Source organism: Aspergillus undulatus (genome assembly GCF_047715775.1).
Source record: "Aspergillus undulatus strain CBS 261.88 unplaced genomic scaffold BDV17scaffold_7, whole genome shotgun sequence".
In the NCBI taxonomy this organism is placed as follows: domain Eukaryota; kingdom Fungi; phylum Ascomycota; class Eurotiomycetes; order Eurotiales; family Aspergillaceae; genus Aspergillus; species Aspergillus undulatus.
Genome location: NW_027396611.1, coordinates 389,958 through 407,407, shown reverse-complemented (window position 1 = coordinate 407,407; position 17,450 = coordinate 389,958). Strand labels below are relative to the sequence as shown.

At 52.6% G+C, this 17,450-nt stretch overlaps 7 protein-coding genes across 7 annotated transcripts; 2 read left to right on the top strand and 5 right to left on the bottom strand.

The window, feature by feature from the left end:
- Positions 1–301: 301 nt before the first annotated feature.
- BDV17DRAFT_288227 (uncharacterized protein) lies at positions 302–1,510 on the bottom strand (the record flags this gene model as incomplete). Its single annotated transcript, XM_073761347.1, has 1 exon — positions 302–1,510. One exon carries the CDS (start codon positions 1,508–1,510, stop codon positions 302–304), a length of 1,209 nt encoding a protein of 402 aa, XP_073618982.1.
- Positions 1,511–1,670: 160 nt separating this feature from the next.
- BDV17DRAFT_215919 (uncharacterized protein) lies at positions 1,671–7,123 on the bottom strand. Its single transcript, XM_073755509.1, has 3 exons — positions 7,075–7,123; positions 2,035–7,015; positions 1,671–1,967 (listed from the first exon to the last, which is right to left on the bottom strand). Exons 2-3 carry the CDS (start codon positions 6,863–6,865, stop codon positions 1,831–1,833), a joined length of 4,968 nt encoding a protein of 1,655 aa, XP_073618981.1. The 5' UTR covers positions 6,866–7,015; positions 7,075–7,123; the 3' UTR covers positions 1,671–1,830.
- A 1,962-nt stretch (positions 7,124–9,085) lies between these two features.
- BDV17DRAFT_288225 (purine-nucleoside phosphorylase) lies at positions 9,086–10,340 on the bottom strand (the record flags this gene model as incomplete). Its single annotated transcript, XM_073761346.1, has 2 exons — positions 9,086–10,147; positions 10,206–10,340. The coding sequence occupies 2 exons, from the start codon at positions 10,338–10,340 to the stop codon at positions 9,086–9,088; spliced, it is 1,197 nt and encodes a 398-aa protein (XP_073618980.1).
- A 56-nt stretch (positions 10,341–10,396) lies between these two features.
- Positions 10,397–11,431, bottom strand: BDV17DRAFT_255000 (uncharacterized protein). Its single transcript, XM_073756868.1, has 2 exons — positions 11,101–11,431; positions 10,397–11,046 (listed from the first exon to the last, which is right to left on the bottom strand). Exons 1-2 carry the CDS (start codon positions 11,222–11,224, stop codon positions 10,625–10,627), a joined length of 546 nt encoding a protein of 181 aa, XP_073618979.1. The 5' UTR covers positions 11,225–11,431; the 3' UTR covers positions 10,397–10,624.
- An 8-nt stretch (positions 11,432–11,439) lies between these two features.
- Positions 11,440–12,935, bottom strand: BDV17DRAFT_254999 (putative ATP binding protein). The gene is made up of 2 exons (XM_073756867.1): positions 12,780–12,935; positions 11,440–12,721 (listed from the first exon to the last, which is right to left on the bottom strand). The coding sequence occupies exons 1-2, from the start codon at positions 12,826–12,828 to the stop codon at positions 11,568–11,570; spliced, it is 1,203 nt and encodes a 400-aa protein (XP_073618978.1). The 5' UTR covers positions 12,829–12,935; the 3' UTR covers positions 11,440–11,567.
- A 143-nt stretch (positions 12,936–13,078) lies between these two features.
- On the top strand, positions 13,079–15,379 carry BDV17DRAFT_254998 (putative cell cycle control protein (Cwf19)). Its single transcript, XM_073756866.1, has 2 exons — positions 13,079–14,363; positions 14,416–15,379. Exons 1-2 carry the CDS (start codon positions 13,455–13,457, stop codon positions 15,235–15,237), a joined length of 1,731 nt encoding a protein of 576 aa, XP_073618977.1. The 5' UTR covers positions 13,079–13,454; the 3' UTR covers positions 15,238–15,379.
- Positions 15,380–15,608: 229 nt separating this feature from the next.
- BDV17DRAFT_215803 (D-mandelate dehydrogenase-like dehydrogenase) lies at positions 15,609–17,314 on the top strand. Its single transcript, XM_073755508.1, has 6 exons — positions 15,609–15,794; positions 15,869–15,944; positions 16,063–16,277; positions 16,352–16,761; positions 16,836–17,075; positions 17,177–17,314. The coding sequence occupies exons 2-6, from the start codon at positions 15,901–15,903 to the stop codon at positions 17,273–17,275; spliced, it is 1,008 nt and encodes a 335-aa protein (XP_073618976.1). The 5' UTR covers positions 15,609–15,794; positions 15,869–15,900; the 3' UTR covers positions 17,276–17,314.
- Positions 17,315–17,450: the final 136 nt, after the last annotated feature.

Here is a 17,450-nt window from a genome sequence, read left to right as displayed (position 1 = left end):
GCATCGGAGTGGAGAAGACACGCTCGATGCCAATTCAAGCTCTGGTTAGCTCTGGCGAAAGCAGTTCATTCAGGACACTTGCCCGGATGTGCTGGGTAGCTCTAGCCATCCGCTCCCATTACTGGTTAGAGGAATCCTACTTGGCACCGAGTACCAGTGCATATATCACAAGCCGTGGAAGTGCATCAATTATGCGAAATGCTGCAAGTTACATAGAGATCCCCACCACCCAAGTCCAACAGTTGACCGAGGTATGTGGGTAGCCAAGCGCTCAAGAAGATCTATCCCTCCAGTTCGATGCCTATGCCTTTTTCATCCAAGGAGCATCCTTCAACGCGTCTGCTTGAGTTTTCCAAATCGATCTTCCCATGTCGACATATTTGGATCCGAAATCTTCCAATATCCTGTCGATATCGAGACTCTCCTCGCGAATTGCTGCCTCATACTCATTGTCCTCCATCCGGAACTCAAATGTCGCAAGTTTCCAAAGCCTTCTCCACCGCTCAATGGCCATTCTCGCGTCTTCGCTATCACTTCTGACATTGGTCGCAAGAATATAGAAGGATGACCGGGTGCCATGACTCTTGATCGGTTTGAAGAGATTCACATCAGCAAACTGATTGAGCGTGTATAGGAGCTGCACCGAATCGGGAGCCTCCAACTTGTGACCGAGAATAATCATAGCCCCGCCTGGCTTCAGATGTGACAGAGAAATGATCAACTGAGTCAGAATTAACCTCGTTGGTTCTCCTTTGTCACGATGCTGGGGTCTAGGGTGCGTCCGAAGGACTTGGCCATCGCAGATCGCCAGGTCGAAACCCTGCTTGTAGTTGTTGAAGTGAGGTAGAAACTTGAAATTGCCGGCATCCGGATGGTCGGCTGGGATTTCCCCCGGTAGTATGCCAACGTCCCCAGCAAGCATCGTGATGTCCAAAAGATGGGCGACGACTCTACCTTGTTGCTCTTCCGGTAGCGAAATATTGTATCCTCCATCGGCCGGATCTAGGCTAAATGCCAATGCCTGCGCTCCAGAGTTCTCTGTCAATGCAGTCTTGAGGAACACTCCTGGTGCCATGCACATGTCCAAAATGAATTGCCCCTGTTCGCCTGAGTCGGAGCTCTTGATTTTGAAAACGCCAGTGTGCTTGTGCATCTCCTTCGCTATTTCTTCCATCAGCCTACGGTAGTAATTCGCTTGTTTGTTGCTCCTTTTGTCTGCTCTGGCGCGCCGCTGCGCGAAATGTCGGTCGCCCCTCCGGGTCGTCCCATCCCTGTTTGTGGTGCGTGAGCTCAACTGGTGGAGTAGGCTTCGACCAAGCAAGTTGGTACAGCCTAGGTTGCCAGTAGTATCCCTCACCTTTTTACGGATCTCAGATAGCTCTTGAAACTCCCGTACGTCTTTCAAGTAGTCTATTATTGTGCTCCTAAGCTTCTGGGTGCAATCGCTTGGTTGGGATGCGGCCACTGCATCACTTTCGCCAGCACTTGCTGGGCTCTCTTCGGCCTTCATTATTGAGGGTGGTATTATGGGAGGAAGAATGTCCTGGTGGAGAAGGTGAGGGAGGTGAGGAAGCGAGGAAGGTTTGTTGCTGTATAAATGCAGCGATGGACGAGGAGGAAATGGGAGCGTTTATGAAGAGAAAGAAGATGAAATTCTTTCCCAAGATAACACAAGAAGCAGGGAGAAGATGCTTTGTTTTGATTTTTTGTCAATGTTGGTGGCATTCACTGTCTTTGGGGCCCAGGGTACCAATCAAGCACAGTACGATTCACTGTGGCAGCCTACTATCTGTGAACAGTTCAATACGCCCTATTTGCTCTTTGAGGCAGTCAATCATGACGCTCTCCATCTTCCTGCTCCCTCCATTCACTGCGCATGCTGCCTCTTTCTGTACATGAGCCAACCACCAGCGCAAGGACCTCCCCCAATTTCTGCACCCGCGGCGGAAGCACCAACGAGCAATGATCTGCAGCATATTAGCTTTTTTGCCCAGATACTGACACGCAGCGAACGAGTATAGGTAAATAGCATACCTGCATCAACCCTATGTGTCTGAGTCCCACCGGGAACAAGCTCCTCCCACCCATTACTCCCAAACGTCCGCCTCGGCGCCGAAAACCAAGACCTCAACAAGAGAACCCTCTCACCCTCACTCAATTCATTCCACGGCCGATCAGGCTCACAAGCACCCATCCACGCATGTCCTTGCACCTCTTCATCAAACTCGTCAGGATTCCCATTCTCATTGAGCCCGCGTCCAGCCCATATAATATGTGTTTGAACAGGCCCATGTCCCGCGGGGATAGGTAAAGGCGTGTATGTTGCTGCACCGCGCAGCGAGCCGGCCATATGGGCCTTCTGCTCGTCCGTCCAGTGCAGGAACAAGGCGTTAAGGCGGTTGAAGATTCGAACTAGGGGCCCGTCGCCGAAAATATGTGAGCTGAATCGTTGCATGCCGAGTTCGATCTCCCTTTCCATTCCCCTTTCTTCGGCGGATATTGGCGGGCACGGAGGAGGGACATGCATGTCTATGATCAACAGCCCTAGAACCCCCTCTCCATGCACGCAGAGCTGATACGCCATTTCGTACGCGTAGATCGCGGCGAAGGAGTACCCGCCTAACAAGTAGGGTCCGTTCGGCTGTACAGTGCGCATAGTCGCGATGTAGAGTTTTGCGAGGTCAGGAACAGAGAGGGTGTTCTTTTCCGGACAGGTAAGGAACGGCGATTCGATTCCGTAGATTGGTTGCCCGTTTGGAAGAGGCGGGTAGTAGATATAGACTGTTACGGAGCCTGTGGATTCGGGGACGAGGAAGAGCGGTGCTTTGGGAGAGGTTGGGTCGCCTTGGAGGAGGATTGCTTTGCCGGTTAATATGCTTGATGATGGGATTGGTTCTGAAGTTGGTCCGTGTCCATGATCACGCTCTTGGTTGAGGTCTTTGCCGATTGAGTGATTCTCGATCTGAGGAAGGGGTATATTGGATGACCCTGATGTTGATGCCAGTGTCATTGTTGGCGTTGGCGTTGGCGAAGAAGAGCCGTTTGGCGGTCCAGAGTCAGAGCCATCACAACCGACAGCTAAAGTGTGCAACCCCTTCTCTCCTCTCCCTCTCAGCTCTCGCTCAGCGTTCGCGAGTGTCGGGAAGTTGTTGAAGAACGCCGCAGGTAAAAGCGCCCCTGTCGCCCTATTGACCTCCGCGATGATAGCGATTCCCATGTGCGAGTCGACGCCGAGGGCCGTGAAAGAGACTGCGGACTCCACGTCTTCTAGGTCTGTCCCCGTCTCCCCTGCCACTGTACGCAGCAGTACTGAGTATAAGTCCTCCTTGTCTAGGATCGGTTTGTTGGCGGTGGCGTTGGGCGAGGGCACTCCTGTCGGCTGCGAGGGCAAAATCATCGCCTCACTGCCGCCCGTTATAACGTTAAAGGTCCGACGATTGATCCTCTGGAAGCAGATCCCTTCAACCAAGGCAACAAGCTCGCCATCTCTAGGGCTGAATAGATACGCGTCACATAGCGTCACGCCGTCATTCCCTGTCCCAGGTTCCGTTATGGCAGCATAGCACGTAAGCTGGAGCCGTCTCTCCCCGCGGCCGCCTGTATTCAAAAAAGGGTCAAGAACCAGCACCCGGCCAACCGACTTCGCGATATACATAGTTCCCTTCGGCTTGTCAAAGTTACAGTTTAGCAGAAAGCCAGGAAGATGGATCAAGGCGTCGATAGTGAACGGATCAAGGCTGAATACCCCATGTTCATGCTCTGTTCCTGTTCCTGCGGGCACGCAGATCTCAGCTACGGCATCTTGGAAGTCCAAGTCGACCGCGATATTCTCGAGGACTCGGTATGGTGCGCTGTACTCAACGATGCTGTCGAAGAGCTTGTATAGCAGGGGCTTCGCCATTTTGTGGCTTGATTCGGTCCCCATGGTACTGGAAAGGGCTTTCACGCGTTGCTGGATTAGTCGTTGGACTTGGGGCCAGATGGATGAGGGATGGCTGGGGCTTGGTCTCGACTGGTCGTGGAGGACGACTACGCATCTAGCGTGCGTTGTAGAGGCTTCCGTACCGCGGGTCGAGGAGCTGGTTTTGACGTGGACCCTTCGTGAGCCCCCATTTCCTTCGGCACTGGCATGAGCTTGAACGCGGATAATTTGCTCTACATCTGATTTAGAAACAACGAGAGGATTCGCCATTTCCAGCTCCTCGATGTCAATTGCGATGGGTGTAGATCTAGACTTGGGAGCGTGTGGCTGGCGAAGAGCAAGCGCAGCCCCAACAGCCATATCCAAAAATAGAGACGCAGGGCAAATAGCAGCTCCATCCACGAGGTGACCCTGTATAGCCTTGAGCAAGAATGGCTCTCTGACTCGGGACGTGAATGTTGCTGCCGATTTGTCTGGGTTGATGGACTCAATCGTCTGCAGGGACATTGTCGAGGGGGTCGAGCTATTTTGGGGTTTTGATTCTTGGCCATGGATCTGCCGCTTGTATGGCGTCCAATACTCATTGCTGTCGAATGCATAGCTTGGTAAATCGGGTACGAGAGATAAGCAGTCGCTATAGTCGCTGTGAACGGCCTCCCAGTCAACTGGCTGGTGCTGCATATATGCAGCAGCTAGGCACTTCGAGATTGTTTCCCAGTCTGGACGTCCTCGTTTTAGGGTTGGTACAGCAGTGAGTCGGGAATCTGGCAGACATAGCGCAAGTAAACCCGTGCATAGAGGATGGGGACCTATCTCAATGACCATGGACCCATTGGCAATCAGACCCTCTGCTTCGCACGTCTTCAAAGCACCAACAAAGTCAACCCACTGTCGGCATTGCTGGACCAGGTATGATGAATTTAATGTGCCCCTTGTGGTGACGACGCGGCCAGTCAGCGTCGAGACAATGGGGATGGAAGGCTTTCCGAAGTGTATGCCGTTGGCGATCTCTCGAAGTTCGGGAAGAATGCAATCCATTTGGGAGGTGTGGAAGGCATACGGCAATTTCAATCGAGATGATGTGAGGCTCTTCTGAGTGAGGACTGTTTCCAGCCTCTCAAGCATGTTCGAAGGTCCCCCGATGACAGTGTTCGACGGACCATTCAAACAGCAAAGCTCACATGAGGAGTCGACTTCTTGTAAGAGACTCTCAATGGCCTCAGCGCCTAGTGAAACTGCCATCATGCCCCAGGCTCCAACCTCACAATGCTCCTCCAGCAGCTTCGCGCGTTTGTGAACAAGATAAAGAACATTGCTGACGGATAACACCCCGGCAATGCAAAGCGCAGAGTACTCTCCAAGACTGTGCCCTAGCGCAACTGCTGGTTTTAAACCTAGGTCCTGCAGAAAATTTGCGAGAGCAATCTCCAGTGCCACAATGGCGAGTTGCACCTGGGATTGGGTTGCAGAGGAGATATCCGTATCCCCTCGTATGACATCAATAAATGAGTCTAGGCCTATGCTTCTGCAGTGGGAGTCGTAGGTATCGAGCATTTTGCGAAATCGGGGGGAGGTGCTGTAGAGCGTTGCGCCCATTGCCGTGTACTGGGAGCTTTGGCCCGTGAATACAAATGCAATCGAGGACGGTTCATGCTGCGATGGAGGCTGTGGCGGCTCTTTAAGCCTGGTGATAAGTTGTTCGATAGAGTTCATGACGTACACTTCTCTATGGGCATGGTGAATACGCCGCGCTGTCGTTGTATAGCTCAGGTCGGCAAGACTAGTCTGGTGCTCCTCGAGATGTCTCCGGAGGTTGTCTCTTTTCCAGCTCAATGTCTTAGTAGACTTTGCGGAAACAGTAATCAAGTAATGCGTGCGAGGGTCAGGATGCTTTTCTGCTCGTGCAGGGCCATCCTGTAACAATATACTGGTATTTCCTCCCGCCGCATCAAAGCTATTCACGATGATCTTTCTCTTTCCATCCCGGCTGTACCGTGGAATTGGTGATAGTCTTTCCATGGCAATGTAAACACCAGCTGTATCGAAAACAGCGAACCTATTGTTCAAGGCGAACGGGCCAGGCTGTCCAGGTATCGCATCATGCCGTAGCATCAACAGTGCCTTGATAAGTGATGAGATCCCCGCCGCCGCTTCACCGTGCCCTATATTCGCTTTCAGAGCACCAACATGCAGTGGGGAGTGTTTTGGGCGAAAGCGCGCTAGGACATTCCGTACACTGCTCATCTCAACCGAGTCCCCTGCCTCAGTTCCCGTCCCGTGCATCTCAACAAATCCAATCTCATTACCACTGACTCCAGCCTTGGTCAGGATCTGCTCGAGCAGTTTGCCTTGTGCAATCTCACCAGGGTACGTGATAGAATCTTCACCTGCATTGGTATTTCGCGCAGTAGCTGCTACTACGCCTAGGATGTTGTCGTTGGCCGCCAGCGCATCACCAAGGCGCTTGATAATAACAGTTCCAATAGCTTCGCCTCGACAATAGCCATCTGCCCTATCTGAAAAGGTCTTGCATCCCCCTGTAGGTGACAGGAAGCTCCCCAGGCTGAATCCAGAAAAGTACTCGGGGATAACGCAGATATTGCCGCCCCCAACAACACACATGTCACTCTCCCCAGCAAGTAAAGCGGAAGAAGCAAGGTGAATTGCTGTGGCGCTTGACGAACAACCGGTATCGATGCTATAGTAACCGCCTCCCCATTTGAAGTGGTGGCTTACTCGCCCGGCAGCAAAGGATCGGTTTGTGCATGGGAGGTAATGGGACTGGATTCCTTGCTGCTCGTTGATGGTGCGCCAGTCATCTGTGGACTGTCCAAAGTACGTCGATATCTTGGATTTGTCTATCGTTGAGCTATCGGGGTTATAGCCGGCCATTTCTAGGGCTTCGTATGTTGTCGTTAGGAACATGCGCTGCAACGGGTCCATCTGGGCGGCCTCTCGTGGGGAGATATTGAAGAAGCGACTGTCGAAGAGGCCTGGTCGATCCAAGAAGCAGCCATACCGAGTCTTTGTTGAGTTCTTCGTTTGGCCTGAAAAGTCATAATAATCGTCGATATCAAACCGGGACGGTGGTATCTAGCGCGAGTCAATTTGTTCAGCTCTGCTTGAGTAAACCAGCTGTGAAGCAGCTATACCTCTTGATAAACACCCTTTCGCTGTTCCAGTAATTTCCATAAATCAGTCACGCTTTCGCATCCTGGAAACCGGCCAGCCATGCCAACGATGGCAATATGGCAGAGTGAGCTGGCATTTTCGCCGACGCCTAGTCGCGAGTGCCGATCCATAGATGATTTTCTGGGAGTTATTCCAGATGACTGGGTTGGAGTGGGCGAGGCACCCTGAACTGTGTGATATTTTTCAGGCGCAGTTGCGGAGCAACCGAGGGCAAACGACGGAACTTATATGCAAAGCTGTACACCCCAGAGCTAACAGATCAGCTCATCTAAGGGTATCAAAGTGAGACAGAAGCTATCCAGCATCAGGAAGCCCAGGCCTTAGCGTTGTAGCGGCTAGTCATGCCATACGCATGTTGGAGATGGGTTCACGCCGGGTGCGAACCACTGCATGCGCGGCGTCTTACTGCTGTGTCTAGTAAGTGTCGGCCATGGCGAGCTCGCTTTGAAGCTCCGAGGCTCCCAATAAGAGATTCAGATTCTTCCAGGGCTTCGGAGCCTTAGGTTGCATTCGGAAAAATCATAACAACTCCCGCTGGCTCGGGATAGCAGAAGGGCTGCCAAAGCAAGAGACGCCGGCGCACTTTGTGCTAGGAGAATCGTGGGACGGAAATAAGGTCAGGATCTTAATCCCATACCTTCATAGAGCTCCGCGCGTCCGGTCGTGCAGTAGTGGCAGTTGCTTGAGTCAATTGCCGCAATTGCTGTGCGTGGTGTTGACTCGGTTGTGGTGCCTGTACCTTGGACTTCCGCACCTACTACTGTACCTAGACAGTAGTAGGGTTAAAACAGCCAATTGATGCTCATAGATAAGAGCCACTATGTGGAACGCGGGTTGATCCCTGCAACATTAATATAGAGCAATCTGGGGGCGGGACTGCTCAATCAGGCTTTCCGCGACGACCAGAATTACGAAGCCACACGTAAAATCGTACCCTTTGGTTGAATTCCATGTGATTTGCAGTAGTTCGTAGAGGTGCCGAAAGCCAAACGGACATTTAAGTGGACAACAGCACTGTACAGTAAAGGGCTAGCATTGTCGCTAGCATTCAGTAGCGCAGCGCCCACCAATTCCAGGAAACACCATGAAGCTAGCGGATTTCCCAGCTAGATAGTGTGAGTGAAGGGCGACAAAGTCAGGTATATTAAGCTGCGCAACATAATGCCAATTCAGCACAGGTCATTCTGCAAACCGCAGCAGCAGAAGGATCATGGATGAATGTTCAATTTTTGGACTACTACACGCGCAAGATCTTGTTGCTAGATGCCCTTGAAGTATCGTGGAGAGCGGAGTCCATACTCGGTTGGAAAGGACACCAGCTCTTCGACGTACTCAACACCAGGCTGGATGCGCCAAAAGGGTCGGAGGAGTATCAGCTCGCGTTCAAGCGGTCATGACGATTCTTGCAGAGTCGAGCTTGCAGAAAGCCTACCGGGGGGTAGAGACGCTTGCCTACCCTGCATTGGGGACATTGTGGGACGAGAAGGAGAATGAAGATAAGGACCATGCGCCTGGCACTTTTGCAGAGTTCCTCAGGTATGGTAGTGTTCATTGAGTTGCACATAACAATCCAACAAGCACGAGGGCTCACGTCTTTTCTGAATCCTCATCATCCGCTATAATAGGCACTGACTCAATGCGGCAATTCCTAGTTGTACCTTCGAGAAGGCTGGGGGCGGATGTAGCAGAATTCGGGCCCAGGTCTAGAGGGCCTTCCCAATTTGAGCATTATAAGTCACTGGGCGGGCTATAGCACGAGGAAGGAGCAAAGCATACGTTCCTTCTCGCCGGAGGGCTGGTGAGAATACGTAAATCACCGTCAGCATAGACAGTCTATGACCTATCATTACACCAATTATCGAAGAACCTTGGAACTGATTCCCAAACATACTATACAAAGTTTCCAGGCTCTACGCCCAGAAGCGAGTTGTATACGAGTCTGGCCATCACACACCCAATACATCCCACAATCTACCTCCTCGACCTCCTCTTCGAGGTAGAAAGAGCCCTCTTGACATTCTTCACATCCGCTCCAAAGTCCGGCTCACCCCCAAGACTCCCAAGGACATCCCCAACATAGTTCCTCGCCTGAACACCCCTCTTAAACTCCTTCTCCCAACCGCCTAGAATCCCCTGCACGACCTTGATACCAGCACGGTACAGGTTCTCGACAGCAGGATCAAACGCGCCCTGCTCATCCGACGTAAAGAGGTTCTCCTGCGCGGTCTCGTTCAAATGGGGTCTCTCAAAGTCTGACGCCGTGCGCATGATGATGATCCGCTCAAAGTCAACGAGGTTCCAGATCGCTGCGCGCAGGAGTGCTTCCAGGGTAGCGTTGTCTTCCTGCGCGGAGGTGCAGTATGTGCCGCGGCCGTTTGTCAGAACGTCTGTGGTGTTGGAGAAGGCCTCGCCGAGCAACCGGCCGGAGTAGTACACGTCGCTAGTCGCGACGTCGCATTCGATAACGGCGGGCTCCGTGGTCGCGGCATCGTAGATGCCTGACTTGGAAGCGTACAGGGCGCGGTACTTCTTCGCGGCTTCGGAGTCTGCCAGCGTGGCGTTTCTCGCAAACTCCGCAGCAATGCTTCGCAATCTATCATTCACTTCAAACACCTCGGTGCCGTAAATAGAGGAGGGATACTGGCCCGCCGCAGTAGTCGTCGATCCCTGAGGGAGATAACCAGTCGACATATTCGCGGGGATCTCGCGCGCATCAAACTCATACTGCAGCGCGACCTGGACCGCGAATCGCGCGAAAGTAACGGAGGCAGTTGGGCCGACCTCGGGGTTTATGCCTGCGATGCCGGCGAGGAGGAAGTAGGTGCTTGTTAGGTTGAAGCGGTTGGAGAAGAGCAGAGATGAGATTGTGGCGGCGGCATTGATCTCGCCTTCGCCTGTGACGATCTGGCAGATTTCATAGTTTGCTGTGCAGTGGATTGACGGGAAGAGAGGGGAGAGGCCGGGGAGGCTGATGTTTTGCGCCAGCAGGTTGAACTCGGGGATGTTGTGCCAGATTTCTTCTTCCGGGGTGAACTGTCAATTTTCAGTTAGTTATTCGGTCTTTTCAATGGTTTTGAGGGTTTTCATTTACCATTGACACGATGAAGACCTTGGGGGAGATCTTGGGTTGAGCCTGGTCATGGTATAGATCCATAGATGCCCCCGTGCCCGAAGGCAGCGAGGCGAGGGTGAACAACAACCCTGCGAGGAAGGACTTGAGCTGCATTTCGGCGCAATTGACTAGCTGACTCCAAGTCTACAAAGCCTACGAAGGGGAAAACGCGCGCTTGAAATATTTTTCATTTTCGTTCTGAACAAGGATTTCCCTGGTTATCTCCTTGCCGATCATGACCCACTCCATATCAGAGAGAACCCATCGCGCAAGCTTAGCTCTTCACCTTGCTCCATAAAAGCGACTCTAACCGGCGTGCTCCGTCCTCCGCTTCGTTCCTGCATTGCATTTGCACTTCTCCAACTCCAGAAGATAAGCTTCTTACACCTCTTAGCATCTTAGTTCCCCTTCCCATCATGCTTCTTCTTCGCCTCCCGATTCCCAAACGGAAACCCCGCCGTGCGCTTATCCACGCCCGTCCTCCGACTAATCCGGCCATGGCTACTCGCAAACAAGACACACCACACGCCCACCGCAGCCGCAAGACCATACCCCACTATCGAGATGAGGAAGACGGCCTTCTCATCGGAAACATACCGCGTATACCCGTAGAACGCGGACGCCGCGTGGAACACGGACGTAACGACGAGCGTGGGGACTGCGTAGGGCGCCTTTGGATCAGAGGGCGAGTCCGGGTCTTCGGTTGAGATTGGGTCGGAGAGCCCCGATGTTAATGGGATTGAGCCAGTCAGCATTATTGTTAGGAAGGCGATTGTTAGGAGGGAGAGGCCGTAGCAGCGGGCGAGGTAGGTTTCGGTTGCTAGAGTACAACATTAGTGAGGGAGGGATTAGATGGGTGAGGGTTTGGACGTACGGGTTGCTGGACGAGGCTCGTCGAGCAGCATTGTTGAAATTCCTTGGGGGACGGAGATCAGGGCTGCAGCTTGGAGGCCGAGCCACGCTGATGTGGTGTAGGTGTAGGCGTAGAAGACATCCATGGTTGCTAATTGCGATTGTAGTGTAGATTTAGATTGGTTCCAGTTGTGAGATGAAGCTTGGGGTAGCTTTCAGGTTAAATATGTGCTCTTGGCTGTTCGTGGAGTATCATGATGATGTCACTGACTGGACCGGCATGTACGCACTCTGGCGGCAACCTCAGCCTTGTCAGTGATGATGTAGGAGGCACGCGAGTAAGGCAGAGACATCATTGAAGTGAATGTTGATCTTGTGCTTGTTCATTTCGCATAATCACTATATGTAGTTTATCTCGTAGAATAATAATATATTGTGTATGATTGAGGCCAACGCCGAACACCAGAAAATGACATAGATTGCCAAGCGCTACCGATTGAGGTTGCTCTTGTGCATGTATCGCATAAATGAGAGATCCTTATCCGATGGACCAGCATTCGAGTCTTGTAACGCATTTTGGTACCGACTGCTGAGTCCTGCGTCGTCGCCCGCTGGAGGAACACCCTCATCGTCACTATCTGACTCCGGGTCATACGCTCTCCCGATGCCTGCAGCTTTCTCTTCAGCTTCTTCCTCGGCTTCACTGACAGTCTCGGGCTCATCTTTCGCTTTTTGAGGTCTGTTTATATTCATATCCTTCATCAACTTCCCGAGTTCCACTTCACGCTGCGACGCCTGCGCTTCCTCGTGATCTTTCTTCAGCCTCTCAAGCTCCGGCTTGTAGTCCTTCTCGAATTCTTTGCGCTTTTCCTCGACTGCCTCGAAGAACTCGTCGATTCCATCACCTGTCATCGCACTGACCCCCACGACATTAAGGTGTCGGTAGAACTCCTCTAGCATGAGGCTCATGCTGTTCAAAAGAGATCCCATGTACCCGCTTCCAGCACCAAAGCCACCAGCTCCACCTTCAGTTCCAAATTGACCCGACTCTTCTTCCTCCCGGAGAGCCTGCTGGAACGCATCAAAGTCCGTCATCCACTCCTTGGCAAACTCCGCATCCTGTACATCCGTCTTGTTGAACACCAGAATCATTGGCAGTTTAGTTTTGTATAGAATACTGCATGCGTAGAGCATGTTGCTCATAAAGGTGCTGGTAGAGCTCGTGCGCGGGGTATCGATAATGTAAGCAATGACGGTAGGGAAAGACGAGGCCATGGTCTCAAGCAAGATGCTACCAGACGCGCTCCAGACAAAAACTTCGATCTGTCCAGGAGTGTCAACCAGAAAATGCTTGATCGGCTTTGCGGCGGGGTTCTCGGGATTCGGTTGGGCGCGCTTCTCAAGTAGGGCGATGATCTGGTCGACCTTTGTTGCGTACAGGTTCAGCGACGTCAGGATACCCCCGTTTGGTCCGAGGTTATACTGCTTCATGACCTCTTTATAGTTGATGGCATCGCGGATATCGATGTTGCTATCGAAGGGGACGGAGTGGACCGCGGGGTCGAGGTTCAGAACGTAGGGCGGCTGCTTCTTCGAATGGAGATGCGAGTTGATTCTCTGCATGAACGTCGTCTTTCCCGAGCCTGATTCACGAGGAACAGTCAGCGTCGCTGTCTTTGCGGTGGAATACAATTGACAGACCTGCCATGCCGACGCAGACGACGGTCACGGGTCCCGTGGATGTCGCCATGATGAAGTTTCAGACCTCTCGGGCAAATCCAAAAACAAATACAAAGCCCGTCGAGCGCGACTTGCAGCAGTCCAATGGAACAACGTCTTGTCTGCAAGTGGGATGCCGTCGACAAAAATGTCTGGCCAAAAAGTGAGGGGAAATTGCCAAAGGCGGTGAGCAAAAAGGTCTCGACCATTTCTGCCGACGTCATCGCGTTGTCTTTCATCACCCATTATATTCCCCAAAAGATGACGCTAGAGGATTTCGAGAAATCTCTTGCGGAGGAGCAAGCGCGCGAAAGTCGCCGCGAGAAGAGTGACAAAGATAAGCATCGTCACCGACATCACGACCGTGATCGTGACCGCGACAGAGACCACCGACGGGATCGTGACCGCAGCAGGGAGCATCGGCATCGGCACCGCTCTCATCGTCACCGTTCACGTTCCAGAGAGAGAGGCTCAGACAGGCATAGCGAGCGTCGAGATGATGATGGTCATCGACACAAGCGATCACGGCATTCCGAGCATGATGACGAGCGCGACCACAAACGCCGGCACCGTGAGAGCAGGAAAGAGGAGAGCGATTATGCCCCATCAGCAGAGATCAATCAGGAAGAGCCTACAAAGTTAAAGAGAGATGCGTGGATGGAAGCGCCGTCCTCCTTGGACATTGATTACGTACAGCGACGGGGCAAGGCACATCGCGAGGAGCCAAAACCACGCATGCTACAAGCCGACTTTGAGCTCAAAATCCACAACAGGGAGCTAAACACCCATCTACGCGACCTGAAAGATGGAAAGGCGTTGGAAGAAATTGAAAAGGAGCCGGCGGAACATGAAGTTGATTATACATTTGGCGACCCAGGATCTGGCTGGAGGATGACCAAGCTCAAAGGCGTGTATAGAGAAGCTAAAGAGAGCGGGCGGTCAGAAGAGGAGGTTGCCATCGAGCGCTTTGGCGATCTACGCTCGTTCGATGACGCTCGTGAAGAAGAGGCCGAGTTGGATCGCCGTGCAACATATGGTGAAGGCTACGTTGGAAAGGAGAAGCCCACGGGCGAACTATTCCGGGAGCGAAAGCAGGAAGAAAACATTCATCGTGACCCACGAGAGCATGTTCGGGATACTGAGAAGGAGTTTGGTGCTCAAGGACAAGGCAAGCCGATGGAGACAGAACCGCCCGCACAAACGACACAACATCTCGATCTCACCGCACTGAACAAACTCAAGGCGCAGATGATGAGGGCGAAACTGAAAGGCGCTCCGGACGCTGCTGAGTTGGAGGAGCAATATAATGCTGCCGCGGCTGGGATGGCTAATCGGAAAGAACCAGACGTCACGGTACTCGGAATCATGGAAAACAGGATGCTTGCCGGGAAGCGAAACGAGGTCAAAGCGGTACAAAACAAGAGAGGGTTGGAACGAGGGAAAGTGGAAGAGAACGAGGACATGACAATCGAAGATATGGTTCAAGAGGAGCGCAGGAGCCGCGGCCAGTTCGGCGGCGAGGGACGACGTCTTGCGGAGAGGATCGCGAAGGATGGAAAGTTTGAGGTAAGACCGGCATCACCATTTTGACGCGATTTGATATGCTGACAATTTGCAGAATGATTTAGAGTATATGGATGACAACGCCTCCAAGCTGGCGCGCCGAGTGCATCAATCCGAGATCAACCTCAAGAACACCACGATCAACGAACTCCACAAGATGAACCGAATCCTCGATAACTGTCCCCTATGTCATCACGAAGACACAAATACGCCGCCAATCGCCCCGATTGTATCCCTAGCCACACGAGTATACCTATCACTTCCCACAGAGCCCGAAATCAGCCCCGGAAGCGCAACCATTGTGCCAATCCAGCACCGAACCAACCTTCTAGAGTGTGACGATGATGAATGGGAGGAAATCCGCAACTTCATGAAAAGCCTCACCCGCATGTACCACGACCAAGGCCGCGACGTGATCTTCTATGAAAACGCCGCGCAGCCCCACCGCAAGCGGCACGCATCCATGGAAGCCGTTCCCCTCCCCTATAGCCTAGGCGAAACGTCCCCCGCATTCTTCAAAGAGGCAATCCTTGCTGCCGACGAAGAATGGACACAGCACCGCAAGCTCATCGATACCCTGGCCAAGTCCAAGCAAGGTCTAGGTCGGAACGCCTTCCGCCGCTCCATTGCCAAGGAGATGCCCTATTTCCACGTGTGGTTCCAGCTTGATGGTGGTCTAGGCCATGTTGTCGACGACGCTAATCGCTGGCCGAAGGGCGATCTCTTTGCGCGCGAGGTCATTGGGGGTATGTTGGATGTTGCGCCTGAGGTAATTAAGAAACAGGGCCGCTGGACGAGGGGAGGAGACCGGCGCGTTGGCGGATTCCAGAGCCGGTGGAGGAAGTTCGATTGGACTAGGGTGCTTGTTGAGGGGTGACCATGTCTCAGCAGGCAGGGTTTTGTATATTAGTCGAACCGGAAAAATAGCGTATCTCATCACTGATCCACATATCTACTCAAGAGGTCACTAAAGCCCAAAACGAGCTTGCCCTGTCTTATTATTGATTTTCCGATATGTTGAGAGCCCTAAGTCGAGTTGCCAACGTCGGCCGATAGACCAGCGTCGGACGGAATCCCGAGCATCGACAGGCTTCAATCTGCGAATCCGGGAGCGCTATTCGATGTCAGGGGTCCTCACTGCGCCTTTCGCCGACATGAATTAGTGATAATGTGACTTTTCCGACGCCTCGACCGTCGGAGCAAGATATCGCGAGGGTTGATAAAGGTGGGGCACGTGGGGGAGGCTCTCCAACTCTCTCTCTCTTTCTCTCTTCCATTTCGTCCTTTTCCTCCTCCTTTCTCTCTGATCTCTCTTCTGATCCTCTGCTAGACGAGCCTTCTGCTCGTCTCTTGTATATCTCTTTTTCGCCATTATCAACTGCATCCCGTTGCGTCGCAATTGACCCCGCATTACCCCTCCAGCTCCTCTGCAAGGTACCAACCAGTCCCTATAGATCACACCCCAGTCAATGCAGTGACTCACTCAGCCCTATCGTGCAACATTCTAGCAATCATCCATTAGGAAACCAAATCCCCCAAAATGTCCCCCAAACCCAAGGTCCTCCTCCTGGGGAGCATCGTGCAGTACGTCAGATCCCACCCAACCATCGGACCAACACCGATCCCCTCCTCCCAAACCGAGAGTCCGAGGCATCCAATCCAGTCTCAATCTCATCTAACACCGTCTACACTCTATCTACAGCGCCCACTCAACCTGGAACTCACTCGGCTCAATCGCTGAGCTCGTCACGCCCACCGCAACAAACCGCGCCGACTTCATCGCAGAATGTAAATCGGGCAAGCTGGACGGCGTCGTCGTCGCGTACCGCACTTTCGACTCCGTTTCTATCACGGGGATCTTCGATGACGAGCTTGTTAATGCTCTTCCGAAGTCGTTGGTATTTTTGGCGCATTGCGGTATGTCACATACATTCATCCGTTCAATCTGAAGGTCACCATTTTGCTGAGATGTGTATTGATATTGAATCCAGGAGCCGGCTACGACCAAGTCGACACACACGCCTGCAGCAGCCGCAACCCACCATTGCGCGTCTCGAATGTCCCGACGGCAGTCGACGACGCAACCGCAGACGTAAACATGTTTCTAATCCTCGGCGCACTGCGGAACTTCAATGCCGGGATGCACGCCCTCCGGCAGGGAAACTGGCGCGGGATCACGCCGCCCCGCCTAGGCCACGACCCAGAGAACAAAGTCCTCGGCATCTTGGGCATGGGCGGGATAGGACGCAACCTGAAGCGCAAGGCTGAGAGTTTCGGGATGAAGGTTGTTTATCATAATCGCCGCGAACTTAGCCCTGAGCTTGCGGGGGGTGCGGAGTATGTTTCCTTTGAGAGGCTTTTGAGAGAGTGTGACGTGATTAGTTTGAATTTGCCGTTGAATGTGCGTTCCCCTTCACCCATCCCATCTTCATTCTGGAGAAATGTTTTGTGCTAATGCGTGTCGTGTCATGATAGAAAAACACCCGCCACATAATCTCAACCCCCCAATTCAGCCTCATGAAAGACGGCGTCGTAATTGTGAACACTGCCCGCGGCGCCGTAATGGACGAAGCGGCGCTCGTGGCGGCCCTCGACAGCGGGAAGGTGTACTCGGCTGGTCTGGACGTCTTCGAGGACGAGCCGCAGATCCACCCGGGTCTTGTGAGTAACCCGAATGTTCTCCTTGTGCCGCATATGGGGACTTGGACTGTTGAGGTGAGTGTCTTGCTTGTCTTTTCCTGTCTTTTACTTTGAATTGCATTTTCCGACGGAGTATATGTATATGTATATGCCGGGGCTAATGATTGTGCTTGTAGACGCAAACTGGCATGGAGGAGTGGGCGATTGAGAATGTGAGGTTGGCGCTGGAGACGGGGAAGTTGAAGAGTCCTGTTCCTGAGCAGGCGGATCTATAGACTGGGTATAGTTTTCACTTGCCTGAGACGTGTTTCTCATATCGAGCTATCTAGAATTGTATATAGAATTGGCCAATTGGAATTTCGCGTCATTGTCTCTCCATATCAAGAGTAAAAGAAAAATAGGTAAAATTGAACGTTATATAGAACGCAGCCGGAACGCCATCGTGCTGCC

What these genes read in the sequence shown, in the direction of transcription:
- BDV17DRAFT_255000 (XM_073756868.1), bottom strand. Translation starts at nt 11,224, where the DNA reads ATGGATGTCTTCTACGCCTACACCTACACCACATCAGCGTGGCTCGGC. An exon ending in CGAGCCTCGTCCAGCAACCC is followed by an intron (nt 11,047 to 11,100) that starts GTACGTCCAAAC and finishes GTTGTACTCTAG; the next exon opens with CAACCGAAACCTACCTCGCC.
- BDV17DRAFT_254998 (XM_073756866.1), top strand. Translation starts at nt 13,455, where the DNA reads ATGGAAGCGCCGTCCTCCTTGGACATTGATTACGTACAGCGACGGGGC. An exon ending in CGAAGGATGGAAAGTTTGAG is followed by an intron (nt 14,364 to 14,415) that starts GTAAGACCGGCA and finishes GACAATTTGCAG; the next exon opens with AATGATTTAGAGTATATGGA.
- BDV17DRAFT_215803 (XM_073755508.1), top strand. Translation starts at nt 15,901, where the DNA reads ATGTCCCCCAAACCCAAGGTCCTCCTCCTGGGGAGCATCGTGCA. An exon ending in CTCCTGGGGAGCATCGTGCA is followed by an intron (nt 15,945 to 16,062) that starts GTACGTCAGATC and finishes CTCTATCTACAG; the next exon opens with CGCCCACTCAACCTGGAACT. An exon ending in GGTATTTTTGGCGCATTGCG is followed by an intron (nt 16,278 to 16,351) that starts GTATGTCACATA and finishes TATTGAATCCAG; the next exon opens with GAGCCGGCTACGACCAAGTC.
- BDV17DRAFT_215919 (XM_073755509.1), bottom strand. Translation starts at nt 6,865, where the DNA reads ATGGACCCGTTGCAGCGCATGTTCCTAACGACAACATACGAAGCCCTA. An exon ending in GACACATAGGGTTGATGCAG is followed by an intron (nt 1,968 to 2,034) that starts GTATGCTATTTA and finishes AATATGCTGCAG; the next exon opens with ATCATTGCTCGTTGGTGCTT.
- BDV17DRAFT_254999 (XM_073756867.1), bottom strand. Translation starts at nt 12,828, where the DNA reads ATGGCGACATCCACGGGACCCGTGACCGTCGTCTGCGTCGGCATGGCA. An exon ending in CGTCTGCGTCGGCATGGCAG is followed by an intron (nt 12,722 to 12,779) that starts GTCTGTCAATTG and finishes CTCGTGAATCAG; the next exon opens with GCTCGGGAAAGACGACGTTC.